Source organism: Mastigoproctus giganteus, chromosome 5 (genome assembly GCF_048544385.1).
Source record: "Mastigoproctus giganteus isolate SK-2022 chromosome 5, ASM4854438v1, whole genome shotgun sequence".
NCBI classification, from domain to species: Eukaryota; Metazoa; Arthropoda; class Arachnida; order Uropygi; family Thelyphonidae; genus Mastigoproctus; species Mastigoproctus giganteus.
The window spans coordinates 111,707,066-111,722,382 of record NC_143579.1 but is presented as its reverse complement, the minus strand read 5'-3'; the positions used below and the strand labels follow the sequence as shown (position 1 = coordinate 111,722,382).

Below are 15,317 nucleotides of genomic sequence, written 5' to 3'. Positions count from 1 at the left end.
TGAATGCTAGAGAGATGTGTTAAAAGGCCTAATAGGTCTGGCAAAATTTTGATGTTTTTAAATTTAGATGTGACTATATGCTAGATGAAGGAAAATAGTATGTTTGTTGTCTCCTATTGGGACCCACCATTACCTACACCTTGCCACAAGGAGGCAGGTCAGGCACCCAGTAGATTAAAAAAAAGGGGGCGGGCTAGAATTTGGCAGAAAGAGATTTACATGAAAGTGGTAGAAATTAGACATTGATTAGAATTTGGCGGCATTGTTAAGGGATGTACTCTGTTGGTTTAGTGAGCAAGGAGAGACTGAAGACTGGGGGGAAAATAGATAGAAGAATAGGGACAATAGAGAAGGCATCCCCAAAGAGGTCAGTGGAGACAAGCTCCACCAGGCAAAGTATGGGGGGCAGGGGAGGGAGGAGACAGGTTTCTGTCTCCTCCCCTCCCCTCCCTGCTTGGGGATGGTGTTTTAAAGGAAACTGGATTAGAGTACCCAGTTCACATCACCAAATGGCATGTCGGCAGCAACTACACTGACAGTGGTAGACAATGAAAAAAACCTGGGGGTAATTGTGCAGGCAGATATGAAGTTTTTCTGAGCAGTGTAGATGGTCTGCAAGAGTAGTTAATGGTGTCTTGTCATTGATATACAGGAATTTTTTAAGCAGGGATAAGGAGGTGATTATCCCCTTGTATAAGGCAATGGTCAGGCCACACCTTGAGTACTGTATACAGGTCTGGAGGCCTCATTTTAAGAAGGATGTAGAGCTGTTGAAATGAGTACAGAGAAGGGCAAAAAGATTAGTGAATGGAACAAAGGGGTGTCTTACAAAGAGAGGCTTAAGTTTTGCAAATTACAGTGTCTGGAGACTAGGCACCTGCGAGGTGATCTGATTGAGGTGTATAAAGTCTTGCTCAGAATAATTGCCTGAGAGGTCATAAATTCAAATTGATGAAAGACAGTTGTAAGATAGATGTGTGGAAGTTTGCCTTTGGCCAGCGGGTGGTTGATTGCTGTAACAAACTTCCATCTGTCGTTGTAGAAGTTGATAGCTTAAACAGATTCAAGGCAGAACTTGACAAACATTTGGAGCGAGTGAATGGAATGGGTGAAATGAGAAAGGGGTTTTTTTTTTTTTTTTTTGCTGATGCTATATAAGCTTGCTTTCTTGCATCATGTGCCCTTGGTAATGCTAATCAATCATTGCTAAGGTTTATGAAGTATGAGACAGGTATCTTTATTTCTATTTAAAAAAAAAAGAAAAAAGGTGCATTTCATTCCAAACACTCTATTAACTTACCTTCACGACTAGTGCTGCATAAGTTGTATCTCCTCTCCAGTGTTCTGGTTTTTCCCATCCCACTAAAGGATCAGCTTCACTGAGTTAAAACAAGAAAATATATGAGTATGATGGCAAAAATACCTGGCATTCATTATTCACAACAGTTTTATAATTATTTTTAATTAATATGAACTATAGAGAACTTTAAAATTTATTAATATTATTCACTCTAAGCAATATTAATAAACTGTCATTACAACATAGCTGCTGATTTTCAAATTTTAAAAGCTGGGCGATTTCCTAATATTTATCAAAGTAAATTGCATTTCCAAATTCAGACTTTGGTGTTGAAATTAACTTTCACTGAAATTCTGATCACTAGAAAATTAATATATAAATGAGGAAGAAAAAAAAAAAAAAAAAGACTTACAAATTTTGGATTTCGTCATAGAAAAAACAATCAGTGTACGAATTGTATTCCAGCTGAGTAAACTGTAAAAGCCCTGTATGGGATGGGAAAAAGTACATACAGCAATACCTCGCATAGCATTGATAATTGGTACCGAAACTGTTCCGTGTTATGTGAAACTGTGCTGACTAAGGTATAATTATAATGGGTTTTAATTGAATGCGTAACAGAGAAATAGTCTATAAACAAATTATAATAAATCTATAAACAATTTGTGGTTGATAGGGCATAAATTCAAATCGATGAAAGACAGTTGTAGGATAGATGTGCAGAAGTCTGCCTTTGGCTAATTAAAAGGATTTGAAATTAAAAATATTGCAAAAATTTTATTAATGAAAGGTAACATCATTAGAGATGAGAAAAAAGCTGTATTGTTTATTTAGGTATTTCAATAATAAAGTCCGGTGAAGTTGTCTCTTCTTTTTCTCAAGTACAAGTTTTCTTCTTTTTCTTGCAGTATAAGTCAAAAACTTGTACTGCAAGAAGAACTTGTACTGGTGCAGTCAAAAACTTGTATTGCACTAAAAAACTTTGACTGCACCCATAAGCACCCATAAGCAAACACCGTTCTGTCACCAGTCAAAACTTGTATGCCGAGAAAAAGGAGCATCAAAGAAGCATTTTTGTAACATCAAAATCCATCTTGTAAAATTTGCCGCATCTTGATGCTATGTTCAACATCTGGATCTCCATTCATAATTGCCTTGCAGGCCATGTCACCCCCCCCCCCAAAAACTTTCTCCAATTCTTCTGTTGAAAATTTTTTTGGTGCCACTTCAGAATTGTTTTCCTCTTCTTCATATGCAGTTTGCTCTTCAATTTCAAGGAGAGTTGCATCATCTAAGTCATTTGCATGTGAGTCAATGCAGTCACGTTACATTGGCAGTGTCAAAAAGTTTAAAATCCCAAGTCTCTTCCGATCTTCACAATGTCTTTGGCAATTGTCTGAATTCGTAATTCAAAACCGGTGAAATAATTTGCCAAATGGGGCAAAACATGCTGCCAAACAGAACGCATGTTGTTTGGCAGTGGTTTCTAGCCAAGATGCAAATATATTTTTGATTGTATTTAAAGGAATAAAAAATAAATTGTGAAATGAAAAGCTATCATGTTGTCTTGTCAGGATAGAATTAAGAATACTGAACACTGTTGCACTTTGCTAGTGATTGCCTGAGGGAAGCTATTGGCACATGTGCATGTGAAACGATAGAGTTGGCACTGCAGCATATATGTATGCATTCCTAGGCTACAACAATGCAGCATATGTAGAGTACGTGTCTAGGCTATTTAATGAGTTTTAATATGTACAGTAAATTTTTGACTTAAACTTAATTGAAAACAGTGTTATAGTGAAACTCGTGCTGTTTGCTGTCAGTTATTGGAGAAAGAAGGATTACTATAAAATGTTAATGTGATGGCAATCACATTTCCGATATAACTTTATCCTAAATAAATTACATAACTGACTGGAATGACTGGAAAAGAATATTCAGAAGTAAAAAACTCTGGGAAAGCAGCGAGTCAATATGTCTCCTTTACTTGGCTAGACTCTCACAAACTGAAAAGAATTTTGAAAAGGAATGTTTGTTTGTTTGTTATTTGGTTTTTAGGAGCATTAGCAACTAAGGCCATATTGCTCCGGGGTATGCGGTGGTCATTCCCTGACCTTTCCGCATCCTCCGTATTTGGTGGTGACGGGCTCGAACCCCGGTCTAATCAAGAAGCGTGTACTACGCACTGCTGCTCCTTCCCACCTGGCTACGGAGACGCCCTTGAAAAGGAATGACCTAATGGAGTGGAAACAGAGGTTGTGCCACCTATATAAAGGTCGCACAACCTTCGTTTCCACTCCAAATGGATGAAAAAATATATACCTGAGAAAATGCAGAAGGAAATTCAGCCACCAATGCCTCATCTCTTCAGGGAAGGTTATAAGGTACTCCAGCAGATGAAGGAAGAATGTAATGCTTTGATAACCTGTCAATCCAGAAACACCTGAGATGAGTGGCTGTAGTCCCTATGTTATGACTGCCCATAAGCAAACACCTTTCTGATCAACAAAGCTGTAAAAATGAACTAAAAATGTGAAAAAAGAATGTAAATTTAATGTACATGGTATTAACAAATGGTGTCTCTGGTGTAGAGCATATAATAATTTGGTTTAAAACCACATTTTTAAATACTTTTCTAAAAGATTATCTGAGATAACTAAAATATAAATTAATTGAAATGATATTATTTTTTCAATTGATAAATATAAACCCACCTATGGAGCATTACTGATAATTAATTATGTCCTATAATTATTCTCTATATTAGCTTGCTTTAATGTGATTTTATTATGTTTATTTTTTTAATTTCAATAAAAAATTACAAATATTAACCAACTCACCACTACAAAATCTTGTCTGCCATATGGGGGCTAACACAATAGCAAAACTGTGAACACTTCTCTTGTTATATGACAGTCCTGAAGTATAAGCAACCTTTTTTTTTTTTTTTTTAGTTCATTCAATATTTTTTTTTACAGGACATTGCAAAACTTGCTCTTTGTTAACGGAATGGTGTTTTATTAGTTATAAAATAATGAAACTGCAAATGTTTCTTTTCTGGTGATTGACTTTCGTATAACAAAAATAATAATAATAAATAACTAGGGAGCTTCGCCCCCTTGCTTGCCAACCTCTGCACACACTTGTTGAAATGCACTGATCGATATCTAATCAGGAAATGACCTATGTAATTATTTACCTGTGCATATGTAGTGATGTAATTGCCCCGCCACCTTGTACCACATGACCCACATTCCTCTTCTCCCATTGGCTACCCCACCATGCAGCATTCACAAGGTCAAAAAATATCACTATGTAATTATTTACTCGTTTTTACACAGGTCACTTAGGAAAAGGCCTTTTGCTTCGAGTTCCATAATTCATGAGAATATCGTTGTATCCAAAAGAGCAGGACTAAAATATTTAACTAAAATATTTACAAAATACTAAAAACTATTTACAAATATACAAACTATATAGGAACGATAGGTCCCTTCTTATTAATATAAAAAAAAAAAAAAAACAAAACCACATTACAATGGAACATTAAATGATGCCGGGTGTGGTCATGTATTAGACAGTAAAGCACGTGCACGAGGTAGTTGGTGAACATTATGGTGGCAGTTGTCTTGCAATGCAACGAGCGTTAGATGCGTCCCACGTACATGCTCTCCACTGTCAACAGCAAGTGTGTGATTCTGCCCAGTAACCCATTTGTGTTCCTTCCATTTAACATTCACCAACCTCATGCACATGCTTCACTGTCTAATACCTAACCACACCCGGCATCATTTGATATTCCATTGTAGCATTTTTTATATATTAACGTCAGCTGACGAATCGACCCATCATCTCGATATAGTAGAGGCATGGTTGCAAATAGATTAGTTTTTTTGTAAATATTTGTAAATAACTATACAAATATTTTGTAAATATTTGTATAGTTTATTATTTGTATAATAATAACATTATACTAATATACTAACATTATAATGCACTGATCGAAATCTAATCAGGAAATGACCTAGGCAATTATTTACCTGCACATTTGTAGTGACGTAATTGCCCCCGCTCTCTTCTCACATTGGCTCGAATAAGTGACGTAATTGTCCCACCCTCTTCTCCCGTTGGCTCGAATAAATATCATTAGGAGGAAAAATTTTTTAATGTATAGAGAGAAGTTGAACTCTCTGCCCAATCCCCAAAAAGATAAGTAATCACTGTACCAAGAATCATATTGGAAACCACGATTATTGAAATCTAAACCTCCCCAAATGACATCCTTACTCGGAAGTTGCATCAGTGGTGAAAAATACTGCTCTCCTCAACTGAATAACATTTTACTGATATCTTCTTAAGCAACATGAAAATATTTCTTGAATAAAAAATATATACCTCATCTTCAAAACTAATATTTAAATCCACAAAATTAAGCAGCAAACAGCGATGTAGCTATACCTCAGTAGTTGATCATTTAAAATTAATTAGATTAATTGACTTCATCTGATAAAAATCATAATGAATTTGGTTAAAAAACTAATATTCATCGCTATTTTGAGCAAGATGGGTAAAATCTCTACTGTCACTAAACTTTTGAGAATTATATTTTCAAATTCTTGGTATTGTTATCTTAGATTCTAATGATTTGTTGAAAGTTTACAGTGTGTATGGATGCATAAATAGTAATCTGATGCTTTGAAGATATTAGCTGTAAACATCTGGAAAAATATCATTTCTTAGGACTTTAAATTACAGGACAAATTATATAGTTTTCATTACCTGTAATTAGATTGTATAAACTAGAGCTGTAATGCTCAATAATTACAGCTGTAATTATTGAGGTAAACTTCTCTTATTATTTTACAAATTACCTGTAATGAAAAATAATGATCCCAGCTTTACAAAATAAATCCATTGATACATATGTCATTCTTAACTGGTTCCTAAGACGAGTGTTATGCAAAAAAATAGAGCTAACAAAGGTTGTTATAAAATGATATACCCACAGAGATATGATCCCAATTTTATAATAGTTTATCTATAAATGCTAGTGAATAGATCCAGTGGGAATCACTATTAAGCATAGTATTCTTAATAGTGATTCCCAATACAGTATCTGTATACAGATACTGTACTGGGAATCACTGGTATTATACTGAGTAAAGTTTACAACACAGATTTGTGCTGTTGATATGAACAAATGAGAGTGAACTAGAGGAGAAATTGTTGAAATTGAACATAAGAAAGGCACCTCGGGTGGATGGGATCTATCCAGTTATATTAAACGAAGCAGCAAAGAAAGTAAGCAAACCGTTAGCAGTAATTATGAAAGCTTCTTTGGACTCTGGGGAGATCCCCATGGACTGGAGATGTGCAAATGTGTCCCCAATTCACAAAAGGGGACCAAAGGGCGACATGATTAATTACAGACCTGTTAGTTTAAGTTCTGTTCCAGGGAAAATAATGGACTCACTGGTTAAAGTAGCAATGCACGATCATCTAGACAAGACTGCAGTTATAGTTCAGACACAGTTTAGGTTTGTTAAGGGGAAGTCTTGTCTGACAAATTTCATTGGATACTATGATGTGGTCACAAAGGAAATGGATGCAAAAAAATAATTTTGATATCATATACTTGGATTTTAGAAAAGCTTTTGATACTGTGGCACACGGAAGAGTACTGTACAAACTGGAGATGTATGGCATTAAGGGCAAGTTGCTACAATGGATAAAAGGATGGTTGAGCGAGAGAAGACGGAGAAAGGTAATCAATAGACACTGTTCTTCGTGGACTAACGTTATTAGTGGAGACCCCCAGGGTTTGGTGTTGGGCCCATTGTTGTTTTCTGTATTTATCAATGATATTGCTGAAGGTATATCATGGTTAATGTCTAAGTTTGCAGACGATAAGAAGGTTGGTAGGGTTGTTAATGACAGTAATGATAGTACAATACTGCAACAGGATCTGAAAAAGTTGAGCAGATGGGCTGAGAAGTGGCAACTGAAGTTTAACATTGACAAATGTAAAGTACTGCATATGGGTAGCAGTGACCCCAGGGTAATGTATCAACTGGGTGGTACTACACATGGGTAGTGGAGAATGAAAAGGACCTGGGGATAATTATGGAGTGAGATATGAAGTTTTCTGAGAAGTGCAGACAGGCTGCAAGAGTAGCTCATGGTGTCTTGTCAATGATATACAGGAATTTTTCAAGCGGGTATAAGGAGGTGATTGTCCCCTTGCATAAGGCAATACTATGATGTGGTCAGGCCACACTTTGAGTACTGTATACAAGTGTGGAGGCCTCATTTTAGGAAAGATGTAGAGCTGCTGGAATGAGTACAGAGAAGGCAACGAGATTGGTGAGTGGAACAGAGGGTTGCTGTTACCAAGATAGGCTTAAGTTCTGCGAATTGCAGCTTCTGGAGACTAGGCACTTGCAAGGTGATCTAATTGGGGTGTATAAGGCCTTAAATGGTTTCAGCAAGCTCAATGCTAATGAGCTTCTTCCTCTTGCTCAGATTACTCACCTGAGGGGACATAAATTTAAATTGAATAAAGACAATTTTAGAATAGATGTACAGAAATTTTCTTTTAACCAAGGGGTGGCTGATAGTTGCAAAAAACTTCCATCTGTTGTAGTGGAAGTCAACAACTTAAATAAATTCAAGGCAGAACTAGACAAACATTTGGAGTGAATTGATAATGGGTGAAATAGGAAGTTTTTTTTTTTTTGGCTGATACTATATAAGCTTGCTTTCTTGCAACATATGCTAATGCTAAACAGTGATCAACACAAGGCTGAGCAAGTGTTTTAAATGCAAATATGAAGCCACAGTGCAAATATGCACTTTGGCTTCATATGCTAATATGCATTCAACAATATAAACAAAGATAAGTGTATTTGGGCATTGGTATTTATAGTGAAATTTGAATATTTTTCATGAAAAATTGTTTATTACATCTAATATTTTATTTCTTTGAGTTAAAATTATTACTAATTTACTAATTAGAGTAATAGAAGGAAGCATAAAATGAGGTGCCTCTGTAGGTGGAATTCCATATATACAGTAAACCTCATAAATCTGTCAATAAAAAGCCTAGTAAGATTTAAAATAAAAAAAAAAAAAAAAAAGAAATAATAACTTTGAAGTGTCCAAAATATTACAACACATCTAACATGGGAAGCTTTGCCATAGCTTCCTGAAGTTATGGTCAAACTCTATAACACATCTGATAATCATGTTAACGGTTGCGTTTAAAGTGTTTGCTGCCATATATATATTCAAGAGTACCCATTGAATGTGCTATAGTTTTTGGAATGTTGAAAAAAAATTTAGCATTCTGGCACCCCCAGCTTTCCAAAAAGTCACAGATAATTGTTGAAAATTAAAATTTTATAAAAAGTTTAATCATGTACATAAACTAACATCAACATCAGCAAAGAACAAATAAAACTGTGAGCCAAGTCTATAAACAAAAGCCAAGCATTGCTGCAAAATGTTCAATTAGTGTGCCAATAGTGAGTAAGTGTTAATTTTATGTGTCTCTATGTTTACGGCACTCTGGTTGACCATTCAAAAATGACTGCTCATATGTGTTAGGGGGTACAGCACTTGGTTTCCTTCTGAACTCAGATACGTACCATGGTACATCACTTCTAATGCCATTTTACACTTACATGCATAAAGGCTGCAAACATTATTCAAATTGTATATCATATAAAATTTGGACTAAAAGAAAAAGTAGCCACTTCATTATATGGTCATTTCTCAATTGCAGAATAGCAATATAGTATATTATGGATAAAAAATTAATCATGCCACTCTACACGGTTTTTGATGCTTGTATACTAATAGCTATTTTTAACTCAGTTGTTTATATTTATATCAAAAATGTTATTCGTTTTTTCTACACGTACCATTTTTTTTACAAATCACTTAAGCTGATGTGTCCTCAAAGAGATATTAAAGAATTTGTAAAATATGTGTATTGTGCTTATTTTGGAGTTAAACTCTGTGACCAAGATAAACAACGGGCTCCACATAAAGTTTGCTGAACCACTGAGATTGCAGAAAAATGACAAAAAGAATAGGCTATGCCATTTGCAATTCTGATGACTGTTACATTTGCTTATTTAATGTAGAGGGATACAATGGAAGAGTAAGAAGGGCATTGTGTATCCTAATATTCCATCTGCCATTAGACCAGTCCCAAACAGAGATATTCTGCTGATTCCATAGCAGCAGAGAGTGCTGAAAGTGAAGCCTACACACCAAGAGGCATTGAATCCAGCCCTCAGCTGTTTTCACAGCATGAACTCAATGATCTGTGGTAAGAGATTTAAATTTAAGAAATCTGCAGAACTCCTTTGTTCTAACTTAAGTCAAAAAATCTTTTAGCACACAGAACATTTTTCTATTTGGTACAGGCACAGAGAATGAGAACTGGTCCCCAACTTTTCTGAAGATGATTCTAAGATTTTTACAGTAATATAAATGACTTAATGAACTATTTAGGAATTATTTATAATCCTACACAATGGAGACTTTTTATTGACTCAACAAAGAGTAATCTCAAAGGTTTGTTGCTCCACAATGGAAATAAATACGGAAACAAAAGTCAATTCCAGTAGCTCGTTTATGCATTTGAAAGAAACATATGAGAACTTGAAGTTGTTGACAAATATTAAGTAAGAAGAACATGGTTAGTCAGTCTGTGCTGACTTTAAAGTGATAAGCATGTTACTTGGACAGCAATCTGGCTCCATAAAAATGCCTTGCTTTTTGTGTGAGTGGGACAGTCAGGCAAGGAGTAAGCACTGGGATGTCAAGGTCTGGCCAAAGAGGGGCAAGTTTGTTGCTTGGATCGAAGAACATAGTTCATAGACCACTGGTAGACCCCAAAACTGTCCTACTTTTACCCTTGCACATCAAACTGGGTTTGATGAAACCGTTTGTGAAAGACTTACTTCAGAAGCTAAAAGAAGGTATTTTTGTTGGATCTCAAATTTGCAAACTGATAAGGGACCAAGATTTTGAGGGAACAATGAATAAAAGAGAAAAGCAGGCATGGATTAGCTTCAGATCTGCTGTTGAGAACTTGGGGAACAACAAAGATCCAAAGAAGAGGAATCGCTGGACCACATTTTTTGAAGTGATCTACTAGTGGTAAGTAACCTCCACATGCTTAATGTATCTATTATGCCTACATTATTGAGTTATATACAGATGAAGTGATTTATTATCAACAAGATCGGTCCCACTATATTATCATCGTAGCATCAGGGCCTATCTTAATAATCATTTTGCAGATTGGTAGATCGCTAACAAGAAAATCAAGTTTCCCAACTGATTTAATCCCACTTGACTTCTACTTGCAGAGCTACCTGAAAGATATAGCAGAAAACTAGCCACACTTCAACAATTAAAGGATGAAATTAAGCAAGTATGTAAAGCTATCCCAGAAATAGCATTGGAGAACATTTATCATTTAGTTGTTTGCCAGTGTTAATAGTCTCCAGCAATGGCAGACAATTTTAACATCTGCCCTAGTTCACCACGTATCACAAACTACTGCTTCTGTATACAACAATAATAATAGTTTCTGAGTTTTGCAATTTATTTATTTCCTAAAATGTGTGCATATCTTTTTTTGAGACACACTATATTAGAAAAGTGCAGCAGAATTTATTTATACAAATAATGATTCTTTTCAAATAATTTTCAGCAATATTCAGTATACAATGAAGTGATTTATGTGCCTCTGAGACATTTCCCATAATGCAATTTTATGTACACTGCATGAACAAAAGGATTAAGACCCAATACAGACAACTTAAAAAAAATGCTTTTCACAAAAAAAAAAAAAAAAAAAAAGACCATCTTTGGCCAGTATGATAGCCTCGACAAGAAGAGACTGGCAGGTTTAACCCCAGAAACTCCAAACAATTTTGAACTCAACCGAATCACTTATCTTTTTATGACTATTAGTCAATAATTTAAATTTGCCTGTTGATTGCTGCCTCCTGCAAAGTAGCTCTCACAACAGATTTGGAAGGTTACTTTGGTTGCAGACCAATTCAGTGATTCAATTCATTCCACAGGTGTTCAATAAGGTTGAGGTCAGCACTGAGCAAATTCAACTTTTCAATATCAAAGTTCAAAACTAGTCTTGTATGACAGCATTGTCGTGCTGATACTTATAGAGCCCATTTTTGTAGTACACAGTGTGATAATTCGTAACTATCCAAAATATACTGGAACAATGTGAGTAACACATAATTAGCCAAATCATCCCAGCAGGTTGTGAACTTTGTGTTTTCATGGTTGAGATGATACTTCCAAGAGGAAGTGCAACGTCCCCAACCAAACATATCCATCAGAACAAAGCACTATGCAATGAGATTCAACCACTCCACAGCACCTTCTGCCACTATTCTAGGATCCATGAATTGGGAATGGCACCACTGCAAAGGCCATTTTTCAAGGGTGGCCATGATGCTAGACTTAGGTGCAGCTGCCCTACTACTTAACCTAGAGGTGGACTGGACCAGGCAGCCAGATAGCAACTACTGTCAGAACAATGGCATATTTGGGTCATCAACTAATATTCATGACGGTGATTCAGGTGAAGCCAAAACTGTTGGAAGTCGCCAGGGCTAAAAGCTGCAGTGTGTTCAGCTGAACCTCAGGTCATGCAGCTCTCTATAGGAGGTTGATGTACTGATACACATTCCTGTGGCCCCTTCAATCTGCTCTGTGATGTTTTCCATAAACAACATGTGTGAGGCATGAACTATCCTCTTTATGTCCACTGAACACATTTAATAAGTTTGTGAGGCCATTTAGATCTTTTTCTGTTGACATATCACCTATAGTCTTCACTCATGATTATTCAAAGTTGACATTATATTGATAGTTATTCAACTTTGAATAACTGCCACAAATTTTGCGAGATTACACATATGTAGTTGTGCACATAGACAATGATGTTGCATCCAACCTATGTCAGAAGGCTGCGAGTTCTGATTCATGACCCATACTGACTCCTAATGTACTACTACTGCTGCTGTTGCACAAATGGATATACAATGTTTATATTATGTCTGAACCTAATTTGTGAGCAGCATTGGGATACTTTTGATCATACAGTGTATATACATATATTTTCTCTCTCTTTCTGATACACACGTGTGGGTATCAGAGAGAGAGAGAGAGAGAGAGAGAGAGAGAGAGAGAGAGAGAGAGAGAGAGAGAGAGAGAGGGGGGGGGGAGGAATTTAAATGCCATAAAAATAAAATGGTTTCCAGACTTACTCATTAATTATAGGAATTGACATAAGTTTTGGGTAATACTTTGAAATCTCTGCAATTGTTTTTATTTCTTGCTCCAAGATAGATCGTGAACTACCATTATAACCCTTGAAAAAGCAGAAAAAAAAAGGGGGGGGGGGAACAAATAACAGTTCAGAACAAATAGCATTAACATATTATAAATTTACAGAATATTTATAACAGACTGATTGCAACATTATTGCACACTAATCAGTAAACTTCATTCTGCTCTTAATGTTACAGAATATGCCAGCCATTGCAGTATCCTAAATATGATAATTTTACACAATACCTACTCAGTCCTTAAGTGGGCCACACACGATCAAACAGAAAGTCAATTTTTTACTTCCTATTATAGTAGAGATACATGCAATCAAAAATAAAATGGCCATGCTTGTACCTTTATTTTATAATTCCTGCAATTACAACACAGGCAACTGATGCAAAAAAAAAAAAAATGTACAACACATCATAAAGAATCAGTTCTGTTATTTGCTAACAGGCAGCAACCAGACATCATGTCTGCAACATCTTGTTAATTTATTTTTAGTCCATGTGATGATGGGAAGCAAATATTTAGTCAAAGTTAAATCTTATGTACAAAGCTTCTGTACAAGGGGTAAGAAACCCTGAATAACTCATAGTAAAAACCTTACTTCTGAAAAGACTCTTAACACCTCAGATCGGCAGACTAAATTTCTAAAGGTCTGATTGATGAGACCTTTAGAAATTATTCTAGTTGGCGATGGGACCTAAACTCAGATCTCTATAAATGAGCAACTCACCATACTGCAACAAAGTGCAAAAAATGTATTTTTGTAAAAATAAAAATAGGATGACTTTACAAAAAAAAAAAATTCATAAAAATGAACTTTCTAGCTATGAACATGAAATTTTATATTTGCAATGCTGATACTATAAAATATTTTTGAGAAAATTATTTCAAAATATTAATACATAAGTCACATTACTACTACAACTACAGCTGTGAATATGATATTGCACATCCTAAGAGTTCACACTTTTGTTAATCACTAAAAAAAGTCACATGGAGTAAAAAAAGCATACTTTTTATGTATGTACTCAAGATTAAGAAGATAAAACTTGTACATTGCCTTCTGTCACAATGTCTCCACTCTATTATACTTACTTGTATTAATAAATCTATTATTAAGATCAACTTTTTTTTTTTTTTAAAATATCTCTTAATGATTATTCTTGATTGAATAATGAAGATATGAATTTGGTAAACAGGAGAGATTGCTTTTGTTAACAGGAGAGATTGCTTCTACAGGGATGGAATACACTTAAATAGAAAGGGTGCAAGAATGTTTGCTGATGCTATCGAGGCAGTGTTAGGTGGGTCGGAAAACTGCTAGTTTGGGGGGAGACAAAGACGAATAGATTAACAGTAGCCACTGGCAGAGGTGAAAGAGATTCTTGCACTGCTTCTACTGGAATGAGCAGAAGCCTGAAAAACAAGATTCAGGATATTTCAGAGACTGCTGGGAGTCATTGTGGTACAAGTATACACATGGGTTGTGTTAGGGTAGCTAAGAATAGAAACAGGTGCATGTATACCTGCACGTACACCAATGCTGAGTTTGGTAAATCAATTTGATGAATTTGAGGTATTGCTCAAAACATCAAAGGCAGATATTGTTGGGATATCAGAGACGTGGTGTCACACAGATATAAGGAATGCAGAACTGGAATTTGGGGAGTACAATGTCTACAGAAAGGATAGGAAGGGAGGAGGGGTTATGCTATTAGTTAAGAAATACATAAAATCCAAGGAAGTGAAGCCAGTCGACATCGCTGGACAGTGCAGTGTCGAGTCAGTTTGGTGTGACATAAGCATTGGGAGATCAAAATTGAGAGTAGGAGTGTGCTATAGGCCTAATGACTCTGATGAGTATAATAAGAAACTGTACGGGGAAATAGAGTGGGCCAGTAAATCGGAGAGTCTTATAATGGGAGATTTTAATTTCCCAGATATTGACTGGAATTTGGGGGCTGGTCACTCACACACTAGCAAGGCTTTTGTGGATTTATTGGATGATTGTTTTCTACATCAGCATGTTCGGGAGGCAACTAGAGGGAGGAATAATCTTGATTTGATTATCAGCAGTGACTCTTCATGCATTAAGAATCTGCAGTTAAATGAACCACTAGGTGGCAGTGATCACAGTGTGCTGAAGTGGGATTTACTCAAAGAGGTAACTACCATTAGGGGTAAAGGGAAGGGTTCCTGCTTTCGTAAAGGCGACTACGATGGACTGAGACAGTATTTAAATTCTATACAGTGGGACCAACTGATGATGTTACCAACAGCAAATGCAAAATGTGAAGCATTCAAAGAACTTATCTTGGAAACTACTAGGCTTTACATACCAACTAAGAAATATTGTTCAAGGTTTAGGCCTAAATGGATGTCAGATGAACTAAACATGCATGGGATACATACAAATTAACACATGACACAGAAGCCTATGATAGATACAAGTTGATCTGTAACCAAGTTACCAAGGAGGTTAGGCAGGCGAAGGCAGATTACGAGAAATCTTTGGCAAGGGATGCAAAGAAAAACAGCAAAGAGTTCTTTACTTATGTAAACTCTAGAAGGAAGGGGATGAATCAGATTGGTCCACTTGATATCGATGGGTCAACTGTTGATG

General features: G+C 35.9%; 1 protein-coding gene across 1 annotated transcript in view; it reads right to left on the bottom strand.

Moving 5' to 3' along the window:
- Idua (alpha-L-iduronidase) overlaps positions 1-15,317 on the bottom strand; it is a 193,507-nt gene that overhangs the window by 66,383 nt on the left and 111,807 nt on the right. Inside the window, exons 7-8 of the mRNA XM_090374630.1 lie at positions 12,622-12,725; positions 1,301-1,379 (exon numbers count right to left, since the gene is read on the bottom strand). Of these exons, the coding sequence (XP_090230756.1) occupies positions 1,301-1,379; positions 12,622-12,725 (183 nt within the window). The remainder of the gene's footprint in view (positions 1-1,300; positions 1,380-12,621; positions 12,726-15,317) is intronic.